The sequence below is a fragment of the Xenopus laevis genome, chromosome 6S (genome assembly GCF_017654675.1).
Source record: "Xenopus laevis strain J_2021 chromosome 6S, Xenopus_laevis_v10.1, whole genome shotgun sequence".
Taxonomy (NCBI): Eukaryota; Metazoa; Chordata; class Amphibia; order Anura; family Pipidae; genus Xenopus; species Xenopus laevis.
In genome coordinates this window covers 86,547,057-86,565,995 of record NC_054382.1, presented here as the reverse complement: position 1 = coordinate 86,565,995, position 18,939 = coordinate 86,547,057, and the positions used below count along the sequence as shown (strand labels likewise).

Below are 18,939 nucleotides of genomic sequence, written 5' to 3'. Positions count from 1 at the left end.
GATTAATTTAATTAGTTTGGGGAATTCTAAATTCTAAAAAAATTAGAAAATTCAAATACTATTCTACCCTTAATAAATCTGCCCCTAAGTGAATACACAGTGTTGCTGTGAAAATACATAATAACACTAACATTGGCAGATTATACAAGAAGGAAATTAACACATGATTTTATGCCCCAAAGTGACCAAAGTTTAATTCTTGGAAGCAAAAATTAAACTTGGAAAGGAAAAGAGCCAAAAAGGCATGGAGAAGATTAAGGCTTGAACTACACAAGCGTTTTTTGTTGGATTGATGCCCGGCGACAAAATGCAGGTGTCGGATGGAGTCACAGGTGTCAAGATTCTAGTTGGACTGAATAAAAAGTCGGAGGTAACAACTGCATTGTTGGACATGTTGGATGTGTACGCAGAAAGCAGCGTCTTCATCAGACAGTCGGCCAGTGTAGTCGTTACCTCCGACTTTTCATTCAGTCCAATTATATCTAGACGCGTGCGACTTCATCCAACTTGTCGCATACGCTTCGTCGCCGGGCTCCAATCCGGCTACAAATTCTCGTATAGTTCAAGCCTTAATCTCTTCCAAGAAGACCTATATTCTAGATTCTTATGTCAGTTCATCAGAACCCTCTCTAAAAGATACCACTATTCTTCTAGGGCCAGTTTTTCTTCGGATATGATAATTAGTAATTCTCCAAACTCATAATTTTTTGGATTTAAACAAATCCCAATTCCTCCACTTCATAAAGCAAAGAATACCGAGAACATAAATTAGCATATTTAAATCCCCTAAAAATTGCATCTGAAAAAAGCGGTCATCTTCAATCATAAATGAATATATATTTCACATAAATTTAAGGGTTTGGGTTCAGTGTGGCTAAGCACTATTCACCTGAATCCTAAACAAAAAAATAAATAAATAAATAAAAAAATAAAAAAAAAAAAGTACTGGAATTAAACAGAATCCTAATTCTGTGGAAATGATGCACACTTTTTTTCCCCGGAGGACAAAATTTCATAAAAAAAGTAAACACACACTGAAGAGGAGTTTGGAATCTAGAAAGTTCTACAACCTGGAGTAAAGTAAAACAACATGACAGCAGTGTCCAGGCCAGCATATGTGGGAAGGACCACACGATTTTAGTGATGGCATGCCCCGTCCCCCCCATTCTCACCAATTTGTTTGCTCTTCGTTACATGCAAAGCACTGGGTGTACAGGAAATATAGTTGTCAGAATCTCATGCCCAGTTCCCAGTGCTGTTGTACAAACAAGCGAGGAGGAGGACATGGAGACTGCTGACGACAGGACAGACCACATTAGAAATTAGATTTTTCTTATAACTGGCTGCACACAGAAAAAAAAACCCCAAAAAAGCTGTGGTATCACATTTTTATATAAAGAAACGTTTGCTAATATGATACCATAAAATTTGTGGGGTTTTTGTTGATTTTTTTTTTTTTAGTGTGCAGCCCACTGTAAGAAAAAAATGTTCTGGCCACCATATGGGGCACAGTTGGGCTTTCTGCACTGTACTTTTCTATATATGCCTTATTGGTATTTGCATTAGTGTGCCCTACATTAACCAATATTTGTGTACACATTATAAATTTGGCCCTGCCAGTGGCATTGTGCAGATCTGGAGCTATTTTGCAATGAAGACTTAATTAATACTTCTTAATCCCCATAAAGTGTAAAAAAAAAAAAAACCACACAGAATGAACACCTTAACATTGTCATTCAGATCTGTTTAATTGCATTCTCCAGCATATAAAATGTGTCGATTCATCGGTATTGGATTTCTGTTAACTGTGGGGTTGGGTTTGTTGGATGTCGTTTTATCAGATTTACTCCAGGTTGGATACTTCATACAAGTAAGCACCTAGAAGCTTTACTCCCTGAATATAATTAAACCTGGAAAGCAAAAAAAACAAATAAAAACCAGTTAAGATAACGTGGAATTTATGTATCTTTAAAAAACAAGATATTTGAGAAACCAGCCGACCACAGACTGATCAGATAAAAATGCTGATTACAGTGATGTAACTCTTACTTTGGGCTGGGGGATTAAAATTGCTACTCGCTCTGAGAATAGCTCTCCATATATACCCCATAGTTCCAGATGTTGAAACAGTGGGAAATGCAGATTCTATGCAAAACTAAAATTAGTCTTGTGCGGCAAAATCTATCCGCTGAATCGCCTGATTTCTATTACAGAAGCAGTTTCTCTTACCTGTTCAGCTTTTCGTTTTGAGAGTGGGCTCCATCATCTGCAGAGCCTACAGGTAGAAGCATAACATTCTTGCCGGTTGCCTCCTGGAAGGTGAGTGTTACAGGAATGCTCCCGCCTTCTCGTGTTAGATCAGGTTCAACATTAAAAACTGAAACATGATGTTTATACATTAGACAGTTGATCATCAATTTGCAGTGTAAAGCCTCAAATAAAATTTAGTACAGATTATGATGCTGGCTCTCGGGTGTAGAGCATTTTAGGAATTATACCTTCAGGTAATGAACACGCTTGTTTTTTTTTTCCAATGTATTCTTATTTTTTTTTTTTTAAATTTTTTGATGTTACTGGTCCTTTAGGTATGACGATTCAAAATACAGAAAGACCCATTATCCGGAAAGCCCAAGGTCCCGAGCATTCTAGATAACAGGTCCCGTACCTGTAGTTTTTATTCTGTACAAAAGGAGAGTCTTACCCGTTTTCATTGCTTTTCTGCCAGCAACATAATGAGGGTGATTGAAGTCTGATACCCAGGGCTTTCCTCCATGGCCCATTGTTACTTGGAACTTGTTTGGACTTCCTAGCTCCTTAAACTTCTTTGTCAAGTAGTCTTCCACCTAAATAGCAAAACATAATGTTCAAATATTAAAAGGTGTAGACAAGTGAGCATGCCAGCATTTGTAAGGTTTAACTCACTGAAAAATCCCACCACATCTGAACTACCACAATAGTGGTCTCATTTTTCCCAAAGAATAATATTTTTATATTTATATATTTACACACAATCCGTACAAACTGGAGTGGAGCACTGTACCAGTCTAAGAGTTAATCCACAGTCATATCCTATAGGACTTTTCTGTTTATATTACTGTATATATAACTATATGGAAATGCATTGTTGCATGTTTGGTAGACACTAGTGTTGTCAGGGCAGATCAGATGGGAATGCCAAACTGAGTATTCATAACCAATCTTTACTTTACACCATCAAGTAAGTGTGCTATACATTCTGCCAAAGGCCTTTACTTTTAATTGGAACTAAATCCACTCCACTCTACATAAAATCACATCACTGTTAGCGTGTAAAATCTAGTTCCTACTAATCGCCAGCAATACATGTTTAGGGATGGTAACGGTTACCTCTGTAACGGTGGCGATCTATCAAAAAGCAGGTTTGATTGCATTTTTCCCGTATTATCTTCCTACCTGTTTTTGCACATCTTCTGGGTTCATATCAGGCACCAGCCTTATGGAGAATTTTCCTATTACTTTTCTGGGGATGACAGTTTTTGCACCAGCTGCAGAGAAGGCTCCCTCAATGCCATGCAGAGACAGGGATGGAAACCGCCACCTGTGCATCAGGATCTTTTCCTACAGCAACACAGAAATATGTTTACAAGACCAGCTGAGACCCAGCTAATGAAAGCATAGTTTGTGCATATACAGAACATGCAAGAACGTCATGCATAATTATAATAATGTGTTACAAGATATGTGCCTCATAATATCTAAATCCCATCATCCAAAAACCCATCATCCAGTAAACTTTTTTGACCAATTTCTGGTCTCCTTTAATAAAAACAGTACATTTTACCTGATGATACCCAAGATGCAAATGTGCATCAATCCTATTGTGTTTTACCATTTCAAGGGGGATTTAGTAGCCTTAAAGGAGAACTAAAGTTACAATCAGAGGGTGGGTGAAAGGGGCTAGCAGTAAACTGCACCTGGTCTGGGGTGTTTCAGCAGAAGTTCTTCGGTGCAATCTCTCCATCTTCTTTTCTCCATGAATATGTGCACTAGAGTAAAAAAGCTGGCTTTGCGTTTCGAAGTTCAGATTTCACTCTGCTGCCCATGTGCCTGCCTAAACCGGAGGAATCTGATGAAGATGTCAACAAGGATCTTTTGCAGAAATACCCTGGGCCGGTGCAGCTTTAGCAAACCGAAGCACTGACCCAGGGTATTAGGTAAGCAATTTTAATCACTGAGGGGTGACTAACATTTTGGCAACAACCCCCCCTCCCCCAGTGATTTAAACGTCAGTTCTTCTTTAAGGAATGGAATAGGGTTTAAATGATACAAAAAGCCCCCAAAAAATACCAAGTTTTTCAGATAAAAGATTCCATACCTGTATATAATAACAGTAGTTTCATATATAATTTTTTGCCCCATGATTGATTTAGTGTAAGGGCTCCAATGAGCCCCAAAATCATGTGCCAGACATTTTATGACGGCCAGTTCATTATTCAAGATCACTGGAAAATAAGTACTTCGCAAAACAACGATGGAAGAATACACAAAGTTATGCTTACGTGACAATAAAACTGTTATTATATTAGTGGCTTTCGGGGGGGGGGGAGTTTAATGTGTGCTGGAATGTTTTTTGGAATACCTTTGATTCGTGTAGAAGTTTCTCAGCTCCAATATCATTTGCAAAGTCTTCTAGATCAAACTCAATTGCTTCATAAATATCTTTCTCTTCCTTCAACACAGGTGCAACTGCCTCATTGATACCAGGAATTAGGATCTTTCCATTTTTATCTACTAAGCTCCCTTAATAAAAAAAATAAAAAAAAGTGATTACAAAATAAATAAATATAATCTACTTTTAAGTAGTTCGAGCTCTAATGGTCCATTCTGTACAGAACGTTACAGCCTGTACTGGACATGGTCAGCAGCTGAGGTCTCGTAAGTACTTAATATCCCGACATGGTAGGCAGAGCTTTTCTTGCAGGAAAATTAGCCACGAGTCCAGAAAGAATTGTTTGCCAAAACAACAGGATCATTTAAAGGTGGCTTCTCTTGTCCTTTGTATTCTCAGAGTTTCCAGTTAAATTATGCATAGCGTGGTAATTTTTTTCTCAGCAGGGCCGGAAAAAAAAATAATCAACACTAATTCACAATATCCATAATATTCCCTGTTTCGGTTTATGGTTTGCATGGAAATTAAGGCATCAACAAATCATTATTTTAACCCGTTATTCAGTGGATTGCAGTAGAGCTTGGATTGAATCAGCACTTTTTACAGGGATAAACCAAATCCTTAATGTTCCTGACCTAATTTCTTAAAATCACGTGACGATACCTGTATTAAATACGTTCATACACTCCCCAGAGACAACAAGCAATATCTTCTGTATTTCGATTTACCTCATGGTACATGTCAGAGGAATTGGCAGGTAGACCTATATTATCTACAGAGAGTTAGACAAAGAGATTGGAGAACTGAAGAGTGGAGGACTATCTTGGAAAGCCAGTGAGTTGAGCTGGTTAATGGGAGAGGTTGGAACGACTGGGGGGGAGGCGATATTCAATTATATTAATTTCTTTGCCTTATATAATACTCTGTCTTAGATTGAAACTTAGATACATGTTATGCATTTTTGCTTTTGTGGAAGGTCAATAAAAGGGTGTAGACCAGACCCAGTTCTGTGTAAAACGTTATCTATAATTGCAACATGTCTGTTGTGTTGGATATATATTGTATGGTTGTGAAAAAAAAAATCATAGGACTACAAAGGTAGTAGCACACAAGGCAATTTTAAATGTTTTGTTGCTCCACAGACGGGGGAAAAAAAAAAAAAAAAAAAAAGACTGTAAATTGTTCTGATGGAATTCGAATATATAAATTAGGTATAGATACTGTATTTAGCCTGATCATTTTTGGTAGATTCTGCATTCACCCTAATCCTACTAATATGCAGAGGTTTTTAGACATGTTTTGGTTAAGGTCTCCATCTGCAGTGAAACAATATGCTAGGCTCTCATAGCTCACAACAAAATTAAAGATGTAATAGGGTTGATTGTAACAGCAACTCTACTAAAGTTTCAGTGTTATAAACTGTAGCAAATAAGCACTTGCCATCATATTTCTTTGTAACTCCCCATAGGGTTAATAAAGGATAAGATACTGAACTTTATAGCAAATCATAATACTATGAGTTTGTGCCAGCATGGTTTTATGTGCAATAGATTTTGCCAGACTAAATTAATTTCTTTTTATGAGAAGGTAAGCAGGGACCTCGATTCTGGGATGTCAGCGGATGTGATTTACTGACTTTGCTAAAGCATTTGATACAGTGCCACACAGAAGGTTACTGGTTAAATTAAGGAATGTTGGCCTGGAACATAGTGTTTGTACCTGGATAGAGAACTAGTTAAAAGATAGACTACAAAGAGTGGTGGTAAATGGAATATTTTCTAATTGGACCAGTGTTGTTAGTGGAGTACTGCAGGGCTCTGTACTAGGTCCCTTGCTTTTCAACTTGTTTATTAATGACCTGGAGGTGGGTATTGAAAGTACGGTTTCTATTTTTGCAGTCGATACAAAATTGTGCAGAACTATAGGTTCCATGCAGGATGCTGCCACTTTGCAGAGTGATTTGCCTAAATTGGAAAACTGGGCAGCAAACTGGAAAATGAGGTTCAATGTTGATAAATGCAAGGTTATGCACTTTGGCAAAAATAATATAAATGCAAGTTATACACTTAATGGCAGTGTGTTGGGAGTTTCCTTAAATGAGAAGGATCTAGGGGGTTTTGTAAATAACAAGTGGTCTAATTCTGGGCAGTGTCATTCTGTGGCTACTAAAGCAAATAAAGTTCTGTCTTGGATAAAAAAAAGGCATTAACTTAAGGGATGAAAACATAATTATGCCTCTTTATAGGTCCCTGGTGAGGCCTCATCTGGAGTATGTAGTGCAGTTTTGCACTCCAGTCTTTAATAAGGATATAAATGAGCTGGAGAGAGTGCAGAGACGAGCAACTAAACTGGTTAGGGGGATGGAAGACAAATTATGAGGGGAGACTGTCAAGGTTGGGGTTGCTTTCTCTGGAAAGAAGGTGCAAGTGGGACATGATTACACTTTAAAGTACATTAGAGGACATTATAGAAAAATAGCAGGGGATCTTTTTACCCATAAAGTGGATCACCGTACCAGAGGCCTCCCCTTCGGACTAGAAAAAAAGAAATTTCATTTGAAGCAACGTAGGTGGCTCTTCACAGTCAGGACAGCGAGGTTGTGGAATGCACTGCCGGGTGATGTTGTAATGGCTGATTCAGTTAATGCTTGGATGATTTTTTGGACATACATAATATCAAAGGCTATTGTGATACTAAACTCTATAGTTAATATAGATATGGGTTTATATAATTTATGTGAAAGTATGGAGGTGTGTGTATGGATGCTGGGTTTTCATTTGGTTGAACTTGGACTGTCTTTTTGCAACCCGATTTAACCAAGTAACTATGAGGCTGAGCTTGTCTTACATTACCTTGTGATAGTTCACCTTACAGTTAAATTTTAGTATGTACTATTCTTAACAATATGGCTTCATTTTCTGTCATTTTTAATTTATTAACTTTTACTTCTGCCTCCTTTCAGCTTGCAGGTTTTTTTTGTATTTTGGTTTATTGATACCTTGTGTTCTAGAGGCTGGATCCTAGGCATTTGATTAAACTAATACTCCCTTCTTAGAGATATTTGCCTAATTATACCCTACTTTTAGTCCTCCTGAAGGTCTTTCCACACAGCTTGGGCACATCATCAGGTTAGTTCACCTATAACTATATTATAGAATGTCCTAAATTTTCGATTGGGCTTCTTTTACTTTCCCTTTTTGCCTCTCTTTCTTAAGGCTTTGAACACAGGCTGTTTTCAGCCTATGTATTTTTGCAGGCTGAGAGAAGCAGATCTGCTCAGTGACCCTGCTCTATTGATTTGAATCAGATCTGCTCTATTGATTTGAATCAGATCAGCTTGTGTGTAGTCACACACAGACCTCAGCTTCAGCGCTGCTATGTATGACTGCACACAGGCTGATCTAATTCAAATCAATGGAGCAGGAGCAGTGAGCAGATCTGCTTCTTTCAGACTGCAAAATTACACAGGCTGACAACAGCCACATAGCAGCTTTAGCAGGAGGTCACAAACCAAAAGATATTTTAGATAGATTTTGTAGTTTGAGATTAATTAAGACATTGCCCTTACATATTGTTTTTTTACATTATGTAAGAATAATCAAGGTTTTATCTGGCAGGCCATTTCTATACTGCCATTTATATTTATTTGCTGCATTGTATATGATATAAGTATGGTTTTGTTATTTCTTGCAGTAAAGTGCAATTAAAAAGTAAAAAGTCACATTGTAACTATAGCTATTAGACCTGGCACCAGATATGCACTTTAGTGTCTTACCCATTAGTGCAATGAGATCAGTCATTGCCTCATGCACAGAGCCTCCATATACCCCAGAGTGAAGATCTTTGGAGCTGCATTCCACCTAAAGTAAAAAAAAAAAAAAAAAAAAAAAAATCATGAATGGGACAGTATACATTTTATTTGAACATGAGCAAAATACATAGGCACAAAAATGTTCAGTGCAAGCCATAGAGAGAGAGACTATAGTGGTGCACTCGCAATACAGGCAACTGCCTGGGTGCTGGTTATAACATAGCTATCTAATTCACTTCACTTCCTGAAGATGGCCCGAGTTGGTGTGCCGAAACGTTGAAATAAAATCTTCCACTCCCACATAAGTTCAAATATTTAGGAGGAGGGCCTGGAGTAATAGCTATTTACACATCTAGAAAGCCCACCCTAAATATCAGTTCAGGCTGGGCATTCAGGTGAGATTGTTTTGAGGCTCGAGTCTAGACTTTTTAAAATGCTTTCTTAATTTCTTTAGTCTATTTATGTGCAAGTTCTACTGCGGCAGAGCTGATGTGAATGATGTACAATTTTACGTAAGTACCATGGAATAACTTGATGGGGGGCATGTTGTAACTCAAAATATACTGAGAAATGTTGCCAAATTGTAGGACTGCTCTGAGCTTGCATGCGGTTACAGGAGTACAACCCAGAAGAATGGGCTGCATAATTTGAGAGCTTTGTCTGGAAAATACTCTGAAGAAAATATTGGACAATTCTGCCCAGGTTGTATGGTGCTGGTTATTAATAAATTATGCTTATACTTTGAGTAGAACTGCATCTGGAGGCCTAATTCCATCTTTTCCTGAAAATAAATATGTAAAACGGTTTCATGAGTTACCTCAATAAAAAAGTAGCAGATGCCACGGAGACCATAAGTGATACAGGGCTTATTTTTGCCTAGCCAGTAGTTGTCTGAAATGCAAACGTAGTCCACACCCTTGAAAAAGGTATCCTTCCGTGCAAATATAAGGTCATCTAAGCCTTCTGATCCAGACTCTTCCATTCCTTCAAAGCAGAACATGAGATTAACAGGAATTTCCTAGAAAGGAACACAGAAAAACACCAGATCAGTATAATAATATATATTTCGTACTACCATAAAAGCCATTTTTAGAAGCACATCAGCTCATCAGAGCAATTATAAAAGGTAGCAGCGATAGGCTGATAAATATAGCTAAGCGTGCAGAATAAACGTATATATGGGTTAACAACCATTTCAGGAAAAAAATGATATATCCTACTTCTAAAAACTTCTTAAAAAAAAAAAAAAAAAAAAAGAAGAAGAAGATTGTAACATTGTGCACCCAAGCCACCCAATTTGCACACACAGGGGCACATTTATAAACACTGGACAAATTTGCCCCTGGGCAGTAACCCATGGCAACCATCAGTGATTAGCTTTTTTTCAGCCAGCTGCAGGTTGAGCACTGAAAGCAATCTGATTGGTTGCCATGGGTTACTTCCCAGGTGCAAGTTTGTCCAGTGTTTATAAATGACCCACACAGAGTCCCTCTCCTGACTCAACCACAATTCACTGCCTTCCAGCCCTGCACCTCTCCCCAGCAGAAGTGTAACTAGAGGCGGGCGGGCACTGGTGCGTGACGCGCAGCCGGGCCAAGCCCCCTGCGTACCACCCGCATTTTCAGTGGCGTGCGGGCTGCCGGGGGGCCCTGAGGGGGTGCTCGCACCCCCTGCTCCCCCGGTAGTTCCGCCACTGCTCCCCAGAATTCCAATCAGTGCAATGTAAAACATATCAGGTTAATCAATGATCATATACTACAGGATTCATTACCTGCTTAATTTGCTGATAAGCTTCTATGCTGTTTAACCATGCAAGTACAGGGCCTTTGTCATCTGTAGAGCCTCTTCCATACAGCTTGCCTAGGCAAAAATCAGACCCATTATAATTAAAAACAGGACAATAGCAGCTATTCTACCACTGCATAGTATGCTTAGGTACAAAGGCAACATCTTAATATGATTAATATAAGTGTGTAATTGAGCTATGAATGTAATATGTGCTTGTAAATATAAGAGAAAGTAAAAACAGGCTGTTTTTCCATAATCAGGTTTATTGCAGTTTTAGAAATCATAACAGTCAAAGAAGATAAAGTATACAAATTACAGGGTTACATAATGATAAAGAGAAATATCATGGAAGGAGGCCTGCTTTAGAGTCATGAAAAAATGATAGAACACAAAACTTTTAGCACACAAGAAAAATGTGAAGGGTTTCACTTTTCAGTCCATATCCAGAGTGCCATGGCCAGGATTCAGGATTTTGAAAAGAAAGATTCAAGATGATTATTTTGTCCTTTGCTTGGTTTCAATAAATTTCATCTGGAAAACCCAGAAGGAAGAAGGAAGGAAGAGCTTGGAAACCAGTAAAGGGACCTGTCTTAATGGGGGGGGGGGGGGTGTCTTGAAAGATGTGATGTCCTGAATAGCAGATTGCAAATGATCAGGGCTTAGCCGAGGATAGGGTTTTTAGCGGGATGAAGCATAGTCTGGGTGGATCACAGACTAGGGCAGGATTAAAGAAAAGAAAAAAACACAGTTCCCCATTCTACTTAGTTGGCAGGGGCCAAGTTGAGCATAGAACCCATTTGGGTGGGGCCCAGCCAACTAATATAGGGCCCCATGACTTCTCCTGACAAACCTTGGTATTAACTTAACAGCATTTTGGTCTAAGTAACAGAAGCAATAACAAAGCATACTTACTTAGATCAAAGGAATAATGGAACAATCAGTGTAATAATTATATTAAAATCATACAAAAATGTCATGATGTGCAGTATAAAGGATGATATATAAAAGCAGTACAGAAACACCAGATACCTCGGTACCCAGTGCAAGAAGATGAATAGAAAAACCACCTGTCATAGGCAATTTCCATTCAATTACATGAGAAGTGGCATTTTTTGGGGGCATTTATTTTAATTATATATGCCATTGGCCTTAAGAACATATAATGGAATGTTATCAGAAGTTTGCAAGAAACAAAAACAAAGCACTAATGTTTTAAAAATATGCAATTATCTAAACATACGGATGTTAAAAAAGAAAGAAGTAAAAGAAAAGTGGTGCACCCCTCAAGTGGTTGTATTTACTTACACCACACCCTGGGCCGGAAAACTGCACCACAGAGCGATAGTCTTCTTCACTCTTCAGTTTCCTGGGGCAGACACATGCGCAGTAGAATGAAATAGACGGCTTTTTATGTTAAAGTTCGACTGCACAGGCAAGAAAAAAGAGGGAAGGAAGAGGACCGCTCCATAGTGCTCACTGGAGAATCCTGGGCCAGTGCAGTTTTCTGCTGATAGGAGCACCAGCCCTAGGTGTCAGGTGAATAAATACAACTATTTGGGGGTGCCTAACATTTGGCACCCCCAAGTATAAAAACCACTGTCCTGCTCATTTAAAAAGGATAGAATATATATAACTTTTAATAAATATTTACAAGGTCTGCATTTCTATTTGATCTTTGAGGATTGACTATTCAGTGCTTTTGTTTGTAGGGATGCACCGAATCGACTATTTTGGATTCGGCCGAACCCGCCGAAGTCGTGCCACCTCCTTCCGAAGTCCCGAACAGCCAAAATGCGGAAGTGCCGAAAGTTTCGAAGTCTCGAAGCGGCAAAAAGACCCGATGCCTCGAAGATAGCTGAAGTACCAAAGCAGCGAAAAGACCCAAAGTCACGAAAAGAGGCGAAGTTGAAGTCTTGAAGCCACGAGGTTAATTCCTCTGAACACCAATGTGTGTGGTTTTTTTAAGCCCCTGGCCACAAATGTATTATTTTAATTTATTATTATTTTTACTTGTAAGGGGGGCCCTGGCACCAATGTTTTTTTAACTTATAGGGGGGCTCTGGTCCCCAATAGCTTTTTACAATTTGTGTGTATGTGGGGGGGGTTACCTTTTTTATCATTGATGTCTGTGTGGTCTTTTAACTGTAATGTGGAGTGGGGCTTGGGGGCCGAGATGGGCGGGCCAGAAGATTTTGTTGTACGGGCCGTGAGATTTCTAACAGCAGACATGGTAGCAACAGGAGGTCATCTCACAGCTTTGCCCCCCTCTCCGATTTAACACCGGAACGGGTAAAAGGTAAGGCAACTTTTCGTTGCTCCCGGCAATTGGCCCTAGCTGATGCCTGAGGCAAAGGACTCGCCTTGCATCATGACAGAAGAGGCCCTGCCATCACAGGCCTCTTTAACTGGCTGAAATAGCTCAAGCTAAAAAGCACCCCTTGTAATATTATCCTTAGACTAATTTTGAAGATGGGGGTTCTTTTCATAGATTAAAGCTTTTTGTTTAAAATGCTGTAGATTAAAATAATAAAGGTGAAAAACATCAGAATTTTTAAAACAGGCTTTTGTGCAGACTTAAGTATCTAGGCTTACCATCTCTTTCGTCCAAAACAAAGGGCTCGCTGTCCCACCCATCTTCCAGAGCTGCTGGCTGGACATCCAGATGGCCATAAACACATACGGTTTTCTTTCCAGGATCTGAACCTAGTTTGCCAAGGAGAATGGGAGGCAGCGGGATCTCTGTGCCATCAGGTAGCTGCAAGCACAGCCATTTATTAACATATGCATTTGCCATAATTATTATCAGCCCTAACTTTGCACAGTTATTGTAAATTCATAAAGCTATTATTTTTGTGAAGGGTTTTATAATGCCACATATTTTGTAAGGCAGCACAACAGCTGATTATATATCAGAGCACTACAGTGGGCATGTACAATACATCTTACAAGAGACATATGAACAACTTATAATATATGTCGTGCTGCTGTGAAGGTGTAGTGAAATTGTATGGAACTATAAAAAAGGTGCAGTGTACCCCCTTGTTCAACATTAGTGCAATGACTAGGACTTGCGCTGAACAGACTTTTCGCATATAGTTTTAATCACTAAATACAGTTTCTTGATCCAACCAGGGAAAGTGAGCTACTGTTATGTTTGGTCCTTGCAAAGAAGAGAATTACATTAATAGTATATATCCCCCCCCCATGTTTGTATACAGAAGTTCCTTATGCAGTGGGATTATCAGAGCACTGGGAATAAAAGGATATAGAATATAGCCAAAACAAAATACATTATATTTCAGGATAACCAAATACAGAGAAAAATAGTGTGAATTTTATAAGAGACAGTGCAATACCTTCATTGAGCTTTGTTGGGGGTTAGAGATAAGACCAAGAGAAAGCATTAGTCTGCTGAACTCTGTTAAATGATAGATAGTCTTCGGGTTGCTTTCAGGCTATATATACTTTTAACCCTGGGAAATGGCCTACAGCAAGAAGAGTGGTTTTGTGTATTTGAAAATATTATATAGCTAGTCTATAAAATATCCTTTCTACCTTTAGTATCCCATCTTACCTTTTGCTTGCCAATGTCTACCAGTTCAGTTTTACCACCAAGACGCTCAACCTCCTTCGCAGCTACCTCCATCATCCTTTTGATTTCCCCTCTTTTCTCTGGCCATGCTGAAACACTCGGGATTGCTACCCATTCTGCCAGTCTCTATAAAAACAAGAAAGAGAAGCAGAGAAACCCAGTTAGCATCTGGAGCCCACACAAATAAATCCATCAATGTTTAACTAGCTTCATTCACCCCTAGGGGCCCAGGGCATATCCGCTTTCTGAACCTTAAAGAAATAAATGACCCTGTTGGGGTCCTTGGAAAGGAAGTTCTAATAAAAAATAATTATGGATAACAGGAACAGCAAAACAAGATGATGGCACTACAATGATTTAGGGCTAATCTGCACTGCCAATATTGCCAAAAGAGAAAGTCATATTTCCAAAACAATAGGTAAACAGGGCACTGTTTCAAACAATGTTGCTGTATATGTATGTGCACTAACTGGTTACACAACAACTTTGTTATCTGATATTGGAAAGTAATGTGGCAGTCTAGATAGCTGACTGGCCAGACAGAATTAAACTACCAAAGCACATTCAACAAAATTGCATCTTGGCACAATTTGTCACAGTTTTGGCTTTACTGGCCTGCAGTTTTTAGACCTCCACTTTCTACTACTCACTACACTTTCAATAGCACTGCCTCAATATTGAATACAGTATATTATATCATTTTGAAACCTAGACAGAAAGTTGAAGCAAACGTAATCTTTCCATGTAACATATACTGTTGGCACCTAGTACCAGAACAGCTAGTGCCTTTATGTTTCAAGATCAATGATAGGTTTCATGTTTTTAGACCTGATCTTGTGCAGAACGGTGTCGGAAGTCTGTGGTTTATTTATTTCCTGCAGAACACAAAACTCAGCACGTCCCATGATCTAACTATCCCAAACACAGCATAATCTAGTCCTCAGAGGAACTGACACACCTCCAATATATACATAAGAAGCAAGATTAATATACAGAGCAGAGAGTTGCCATTTATACAGAAAGATGAGTTGACAATATAAAATGCACACATAAATGACAATAAGCCTACAAATATACAGAGGGTGAGGGAATATACCCTAAAGGTTGCATAAGATCTAGAAACCTATAGTTTGCTTTCGGTCATAAGCCAAGTATGTGTTAGCCGTTGCTTGGTTGCTCTGGGTTACTGGACCTAGCGTATACTTTGAGCTACACTATTGGATAGTGTACTAAAAGCCTGAGACTCCTGTAAACTAGAATCCCAACAGATACTCACAGCCTCAATCTTAAAGGAGAAGGAATGCTATTGAAGCAGTATATTGCCAATAGATTAGCCACAATATTGCAAGCTATAAGACTAGATTTATTCTGCAGAATGCTTTACCATAACTGAGTGAACAGCTCTAGAAGCTCTCTCTGTTTGTTTAGGATAGCAGCTGCCATATTAGCTTGGTGTGACATCACTTCCTGCCCAAATCTCACCCTGCTCACTCATAGCTCTGAGCTCAGATTGCAGGAGGGAGGGGGGGAAAAAGAGAGGGGGAGAGGAGCAAACTGAGCATGCTCAAGCCCTAGTCCTGGAGGTTTAAGCTGAAAACAGGAAGTCTGATACAGAAGCCCATGTGTACACAATAGAAGGACAGAAATGCTGTGTTTCTTTTGACAGAGGACTTTTGACAGAGAGACCTGTTAAAGCTTACTTAATTTTAGCCTTTCCTTCTCCTTTAATAAGCTTGATGCCAGTGTAACAAATGGGCAGTAGTGAATGCACTGGGTACACGAAAGCAGTGATGAGAATAATGGATATTACACTTATAGATAACAAAGGACACCTATAAGTTTAAGCCTATTGTAAGTGCCCTATTGTAAGTACAAAAAGTGTTCTGATAAACCATTTATATACATACACTTCTGCTACTGCCTTTATGTTTAGCAGGCCTTACTATTTTTACTAATTTTTCCATTTTTGGCAAACCCTTGGACTGGGGCTTATGTAGCGAGAATGCATTACATTCATTTCTGCATTTTTGTATTTACATCTGGAATCTCAATAAAAGCACCTGCAGCAAGAGACTCTATGCAGTTAAGTAACTGTTCAGGGCTTGTCCCGAAGCACCACATTTGAACAAATACACAAAAAACATGATAGTTTCCCACCTACAGACCTTAACATAGAGATCCTGGTTCTTATCGATGTGCTCAAACAGGGCTGGCAGAACAGACATGTTGCTCGATGGGACCTCACTTTAGTGACTGAAAATGCGCTCTCAGCGCTGACACATCGGCTTCCTTTTAGCATCACCATAACTCCTCCCACTGCCGGTAGGCTAAAGTGCTACACAGTCACATGACCTCTCCCCCAGCTAATGTGGCTGAGTTGTCAGCTGATACCGAAGCCCTCAGTCTTTAGTAATTGCTGCTTGTGCGGCGGACGGAGCGCAAATCTGACGTAAAATATAACGTGGGAGGAACCTCCGCTCTCCCTCACTTTACCGTCAAGTTGTCACACACAAATCCTAACTGGCACCCCGCCCTCCACCATTATTCGTTCTCCCTCAGTTGTCCCACCTGCACTTCGTTCCTCTTCTGTTCGACGTCCCATTAGCGTTAAAATGAAATTATTCTTTCAACCAAATGTAATTAAGGCTTCCACCCTATTAAAAAAAACTCAATGCTAAGAATCGGATGAGCTTTTCAAAATTAGGAATGAATAAAAAGTAGTTGAGTTTTCCTGCTATAAGCTTTAATTTCACAATCTGTCACAAAAGTGTAATCAGTCCCACACAAACAGGTCTGGACTGAGATTCAAAATAGGCCCAATCATTTCAGGGGACACAGAGGCCCAAACAGGTCACACAGCAGCCCAAACAGCCCCCACCAAGCCAATATATAATGACTGTCTATGGCAACTTAAAGCAGCCCCTCTGGCATTTGCTAGAACCCATAGATTGCCAGTCCGGGCCTGCACCCACCTATCTGTAAATTAATTTTGCAGTTCCTTCACATGGCAGTGGGCACTGATGAGTTAATCGTGTGACTTGACTGGATAAATGTGGCTCCACACCAGGTCTAGACTGGGAGTCAAAATAGGCACTGTCATTCCAAGTACACAGAGGCCCAAATAGTCCTCCACCAGCCCACTAAAAACATACCTCCCAACATTTTGGCAGTAAAAAGAGGGACAAAAAATTTTTTCCGCACCTAGCGCAGCAATTTGTTGACCACACCCCTTTCTGTGGCCACACACCCTAATTACCATGTTTGTCTTACAAAATTTGGCAGGTTATGAAAGTTTGAAAATATTTCTCCTTATCTAAACTGTGTTTTTGTGTCTCAAAATTGTTACAAAGTATCTTATTTGCACCTGTTAGTTGTTCTGGGCTCTCTGCTAAAAGCCAATTAAGTGAGAAACTTTGTTTCTTTTTCTGGCTGTTCAGTGCAGAGAAAAGAGGGACTTTCCAGTACAAATGAGGGACTGCGGGTTGAGCTGTCAAAAGAGGGACTGTCCCTCCGAAAAAGGGACAGTTGGGAGGTATATAAATAGTGACCTAACAGCAGCCCCTCTGGCATTTGCCAGAACCCACAGATTGCCAGTCCGGGCCTGCTCCCCACCATGCCATCCTCATTTCCTGTTATGTGTGGTCACCGTAATTTTCCATGTCTGGGTATTGCTCCTACGTGTGAGGGTCAGATCCTTCCACTGCCTCATATTGTAATTAGGGTTGCCACCTGGCCTGGCTGGTAAAAATGTTGCTTGATGCCAATGTTATTTATAGGGAAAAACCATAGAAATATATGAAGGCCGGTATTTTTTTCCAGAAAAGGTGGCAACCCTAATTGTAATAAGCTGCAAAGCCTTTGAATACATGTGCAATGCTTCAATGTTTGCATCCATGCAGGGGCGCTCCACCAATGAGGTGAGTTGAAGCACTCGCCTCAAGCGGCAGCACCCCCCTGGCTACCAGGGGCGTCAAAAATGCAGTTCCTGGTAACTAAGAGCCGAATTTCCGGTTTTCAACCCGAAAATTCGGCTCTTCTAGTACAGAGCTCGCAACTGCGCGCTCTGCACTAGCAACGTGGACCCCTCCCTATCCCGTCCGGTCTGGAAAAGTGAGTGCCGTGGGGAGTGGGGGGCAGCAAATGAAGCCCACCTCAGGTGGCAAAATGCGCAGGATCGGCCCTGCATCCATGAGATAAACATAATGAATTAAAGGGCTCTCCTCACTGTGCACTCCATAAGATAACGTTTGGCTCTTTGGAATGTCACCTGTGGGGTTGCCACATTTTCTGGGGAAAAATATCGGCCTTCCTAAATATTTATCTTTTTTTTTTTCCCTTTTAATAACATTGGGATCAACCATAATTTTTACCGGCCAGGCCAATAAAATACAGGCCAGGTGGCAACCCTAGTTACCTGAGATAACAAGCTATCTGATTCCTATGGGCTTGATGCCCCATAGTGCTTTTGTGGATTTGTCTCCCCTGGTCATGGGTACAGGGAGGAAAAATAGGTGAGTAACAGGAGTATCAGAATGCCCATGGCCGCTCCTGCCATGAGGCGAGGTGAGAACTTTGCCCCAGACGGCAGATAGCGGCCAGTTACAAGGGGTGGAAAAAAGCCACCTCTTGTAACTTTAGGAGACAAATGTCTGGGTTTTACAGGTTTTAACCTTGAATTCAGCTCAGCTAATGCGCAGAGTGATATTACTCTCATTGTACTTCCGATGCACGGAGCAGGGGGGCAGCAGCCACATGATCGCCCCTGAGAGTGCCTGTATTTGGAAATTTTCAGTACTGCTCAGTATCCAAGTCGATGGCTGCAAAAGACAAGAACTCATACAATTTGCTACATTTAGTTGATACAATTAGTTGATACATTTCTCAGCAGCATCTGCGGAATATTAGCAACTATTGTATCAATTCTATCAGCTGCCTTTACTGTAACTCTGCTCAACAGGGACAAAGGTAACAAATGTATCAACTAAATGTATCCATTTAGAACAGTTATAAAGAGTCAGCGATCCCCCCCCCTCCCAGAGTTGCTTTAAAGGAGTGGTTCACCTTCAAACAACTCGTTTTCAGATAGATAACCAGACTTTT

The 18,939-nt window shown here is 40.0% G+C and overlaps 1 protein-coding gene across 1 annotated transcript; it reads right to left on the bottom strand.

Moving 5' to 3' along the window:
* Positions 1-1,723: 1,723 nt before the first annotated feature.
* cndp2.S (CNDP dipeptidase 2 (metallopeptidase M20 family) S homeolog) lies at positions 1,724-16,097 on the bottom strand. Its single transcript, NM_001086840.1, is given in 11 exon segments — positions 1,724-1,910; positions 2,230-2,377; positions 2,702-2,843; positions 3,433-3,597; positions 4,619-4,779; positions 8,424-8,508; positions 9,277-9,477; positions 10,231-10,319; positions 12,840-13,002; positions 13,822-13,965; positions 16,005-16,097. Coding segments are annotated over 11 exon segments (1,425 nt in total). The 5' UTR covers positions 16,065-16,097; the 3' UTR covers positions 1,724-1,843.
* Between the last annotated feature and the right edge of the window lie 2,842 nt (positions 16,098-18,939).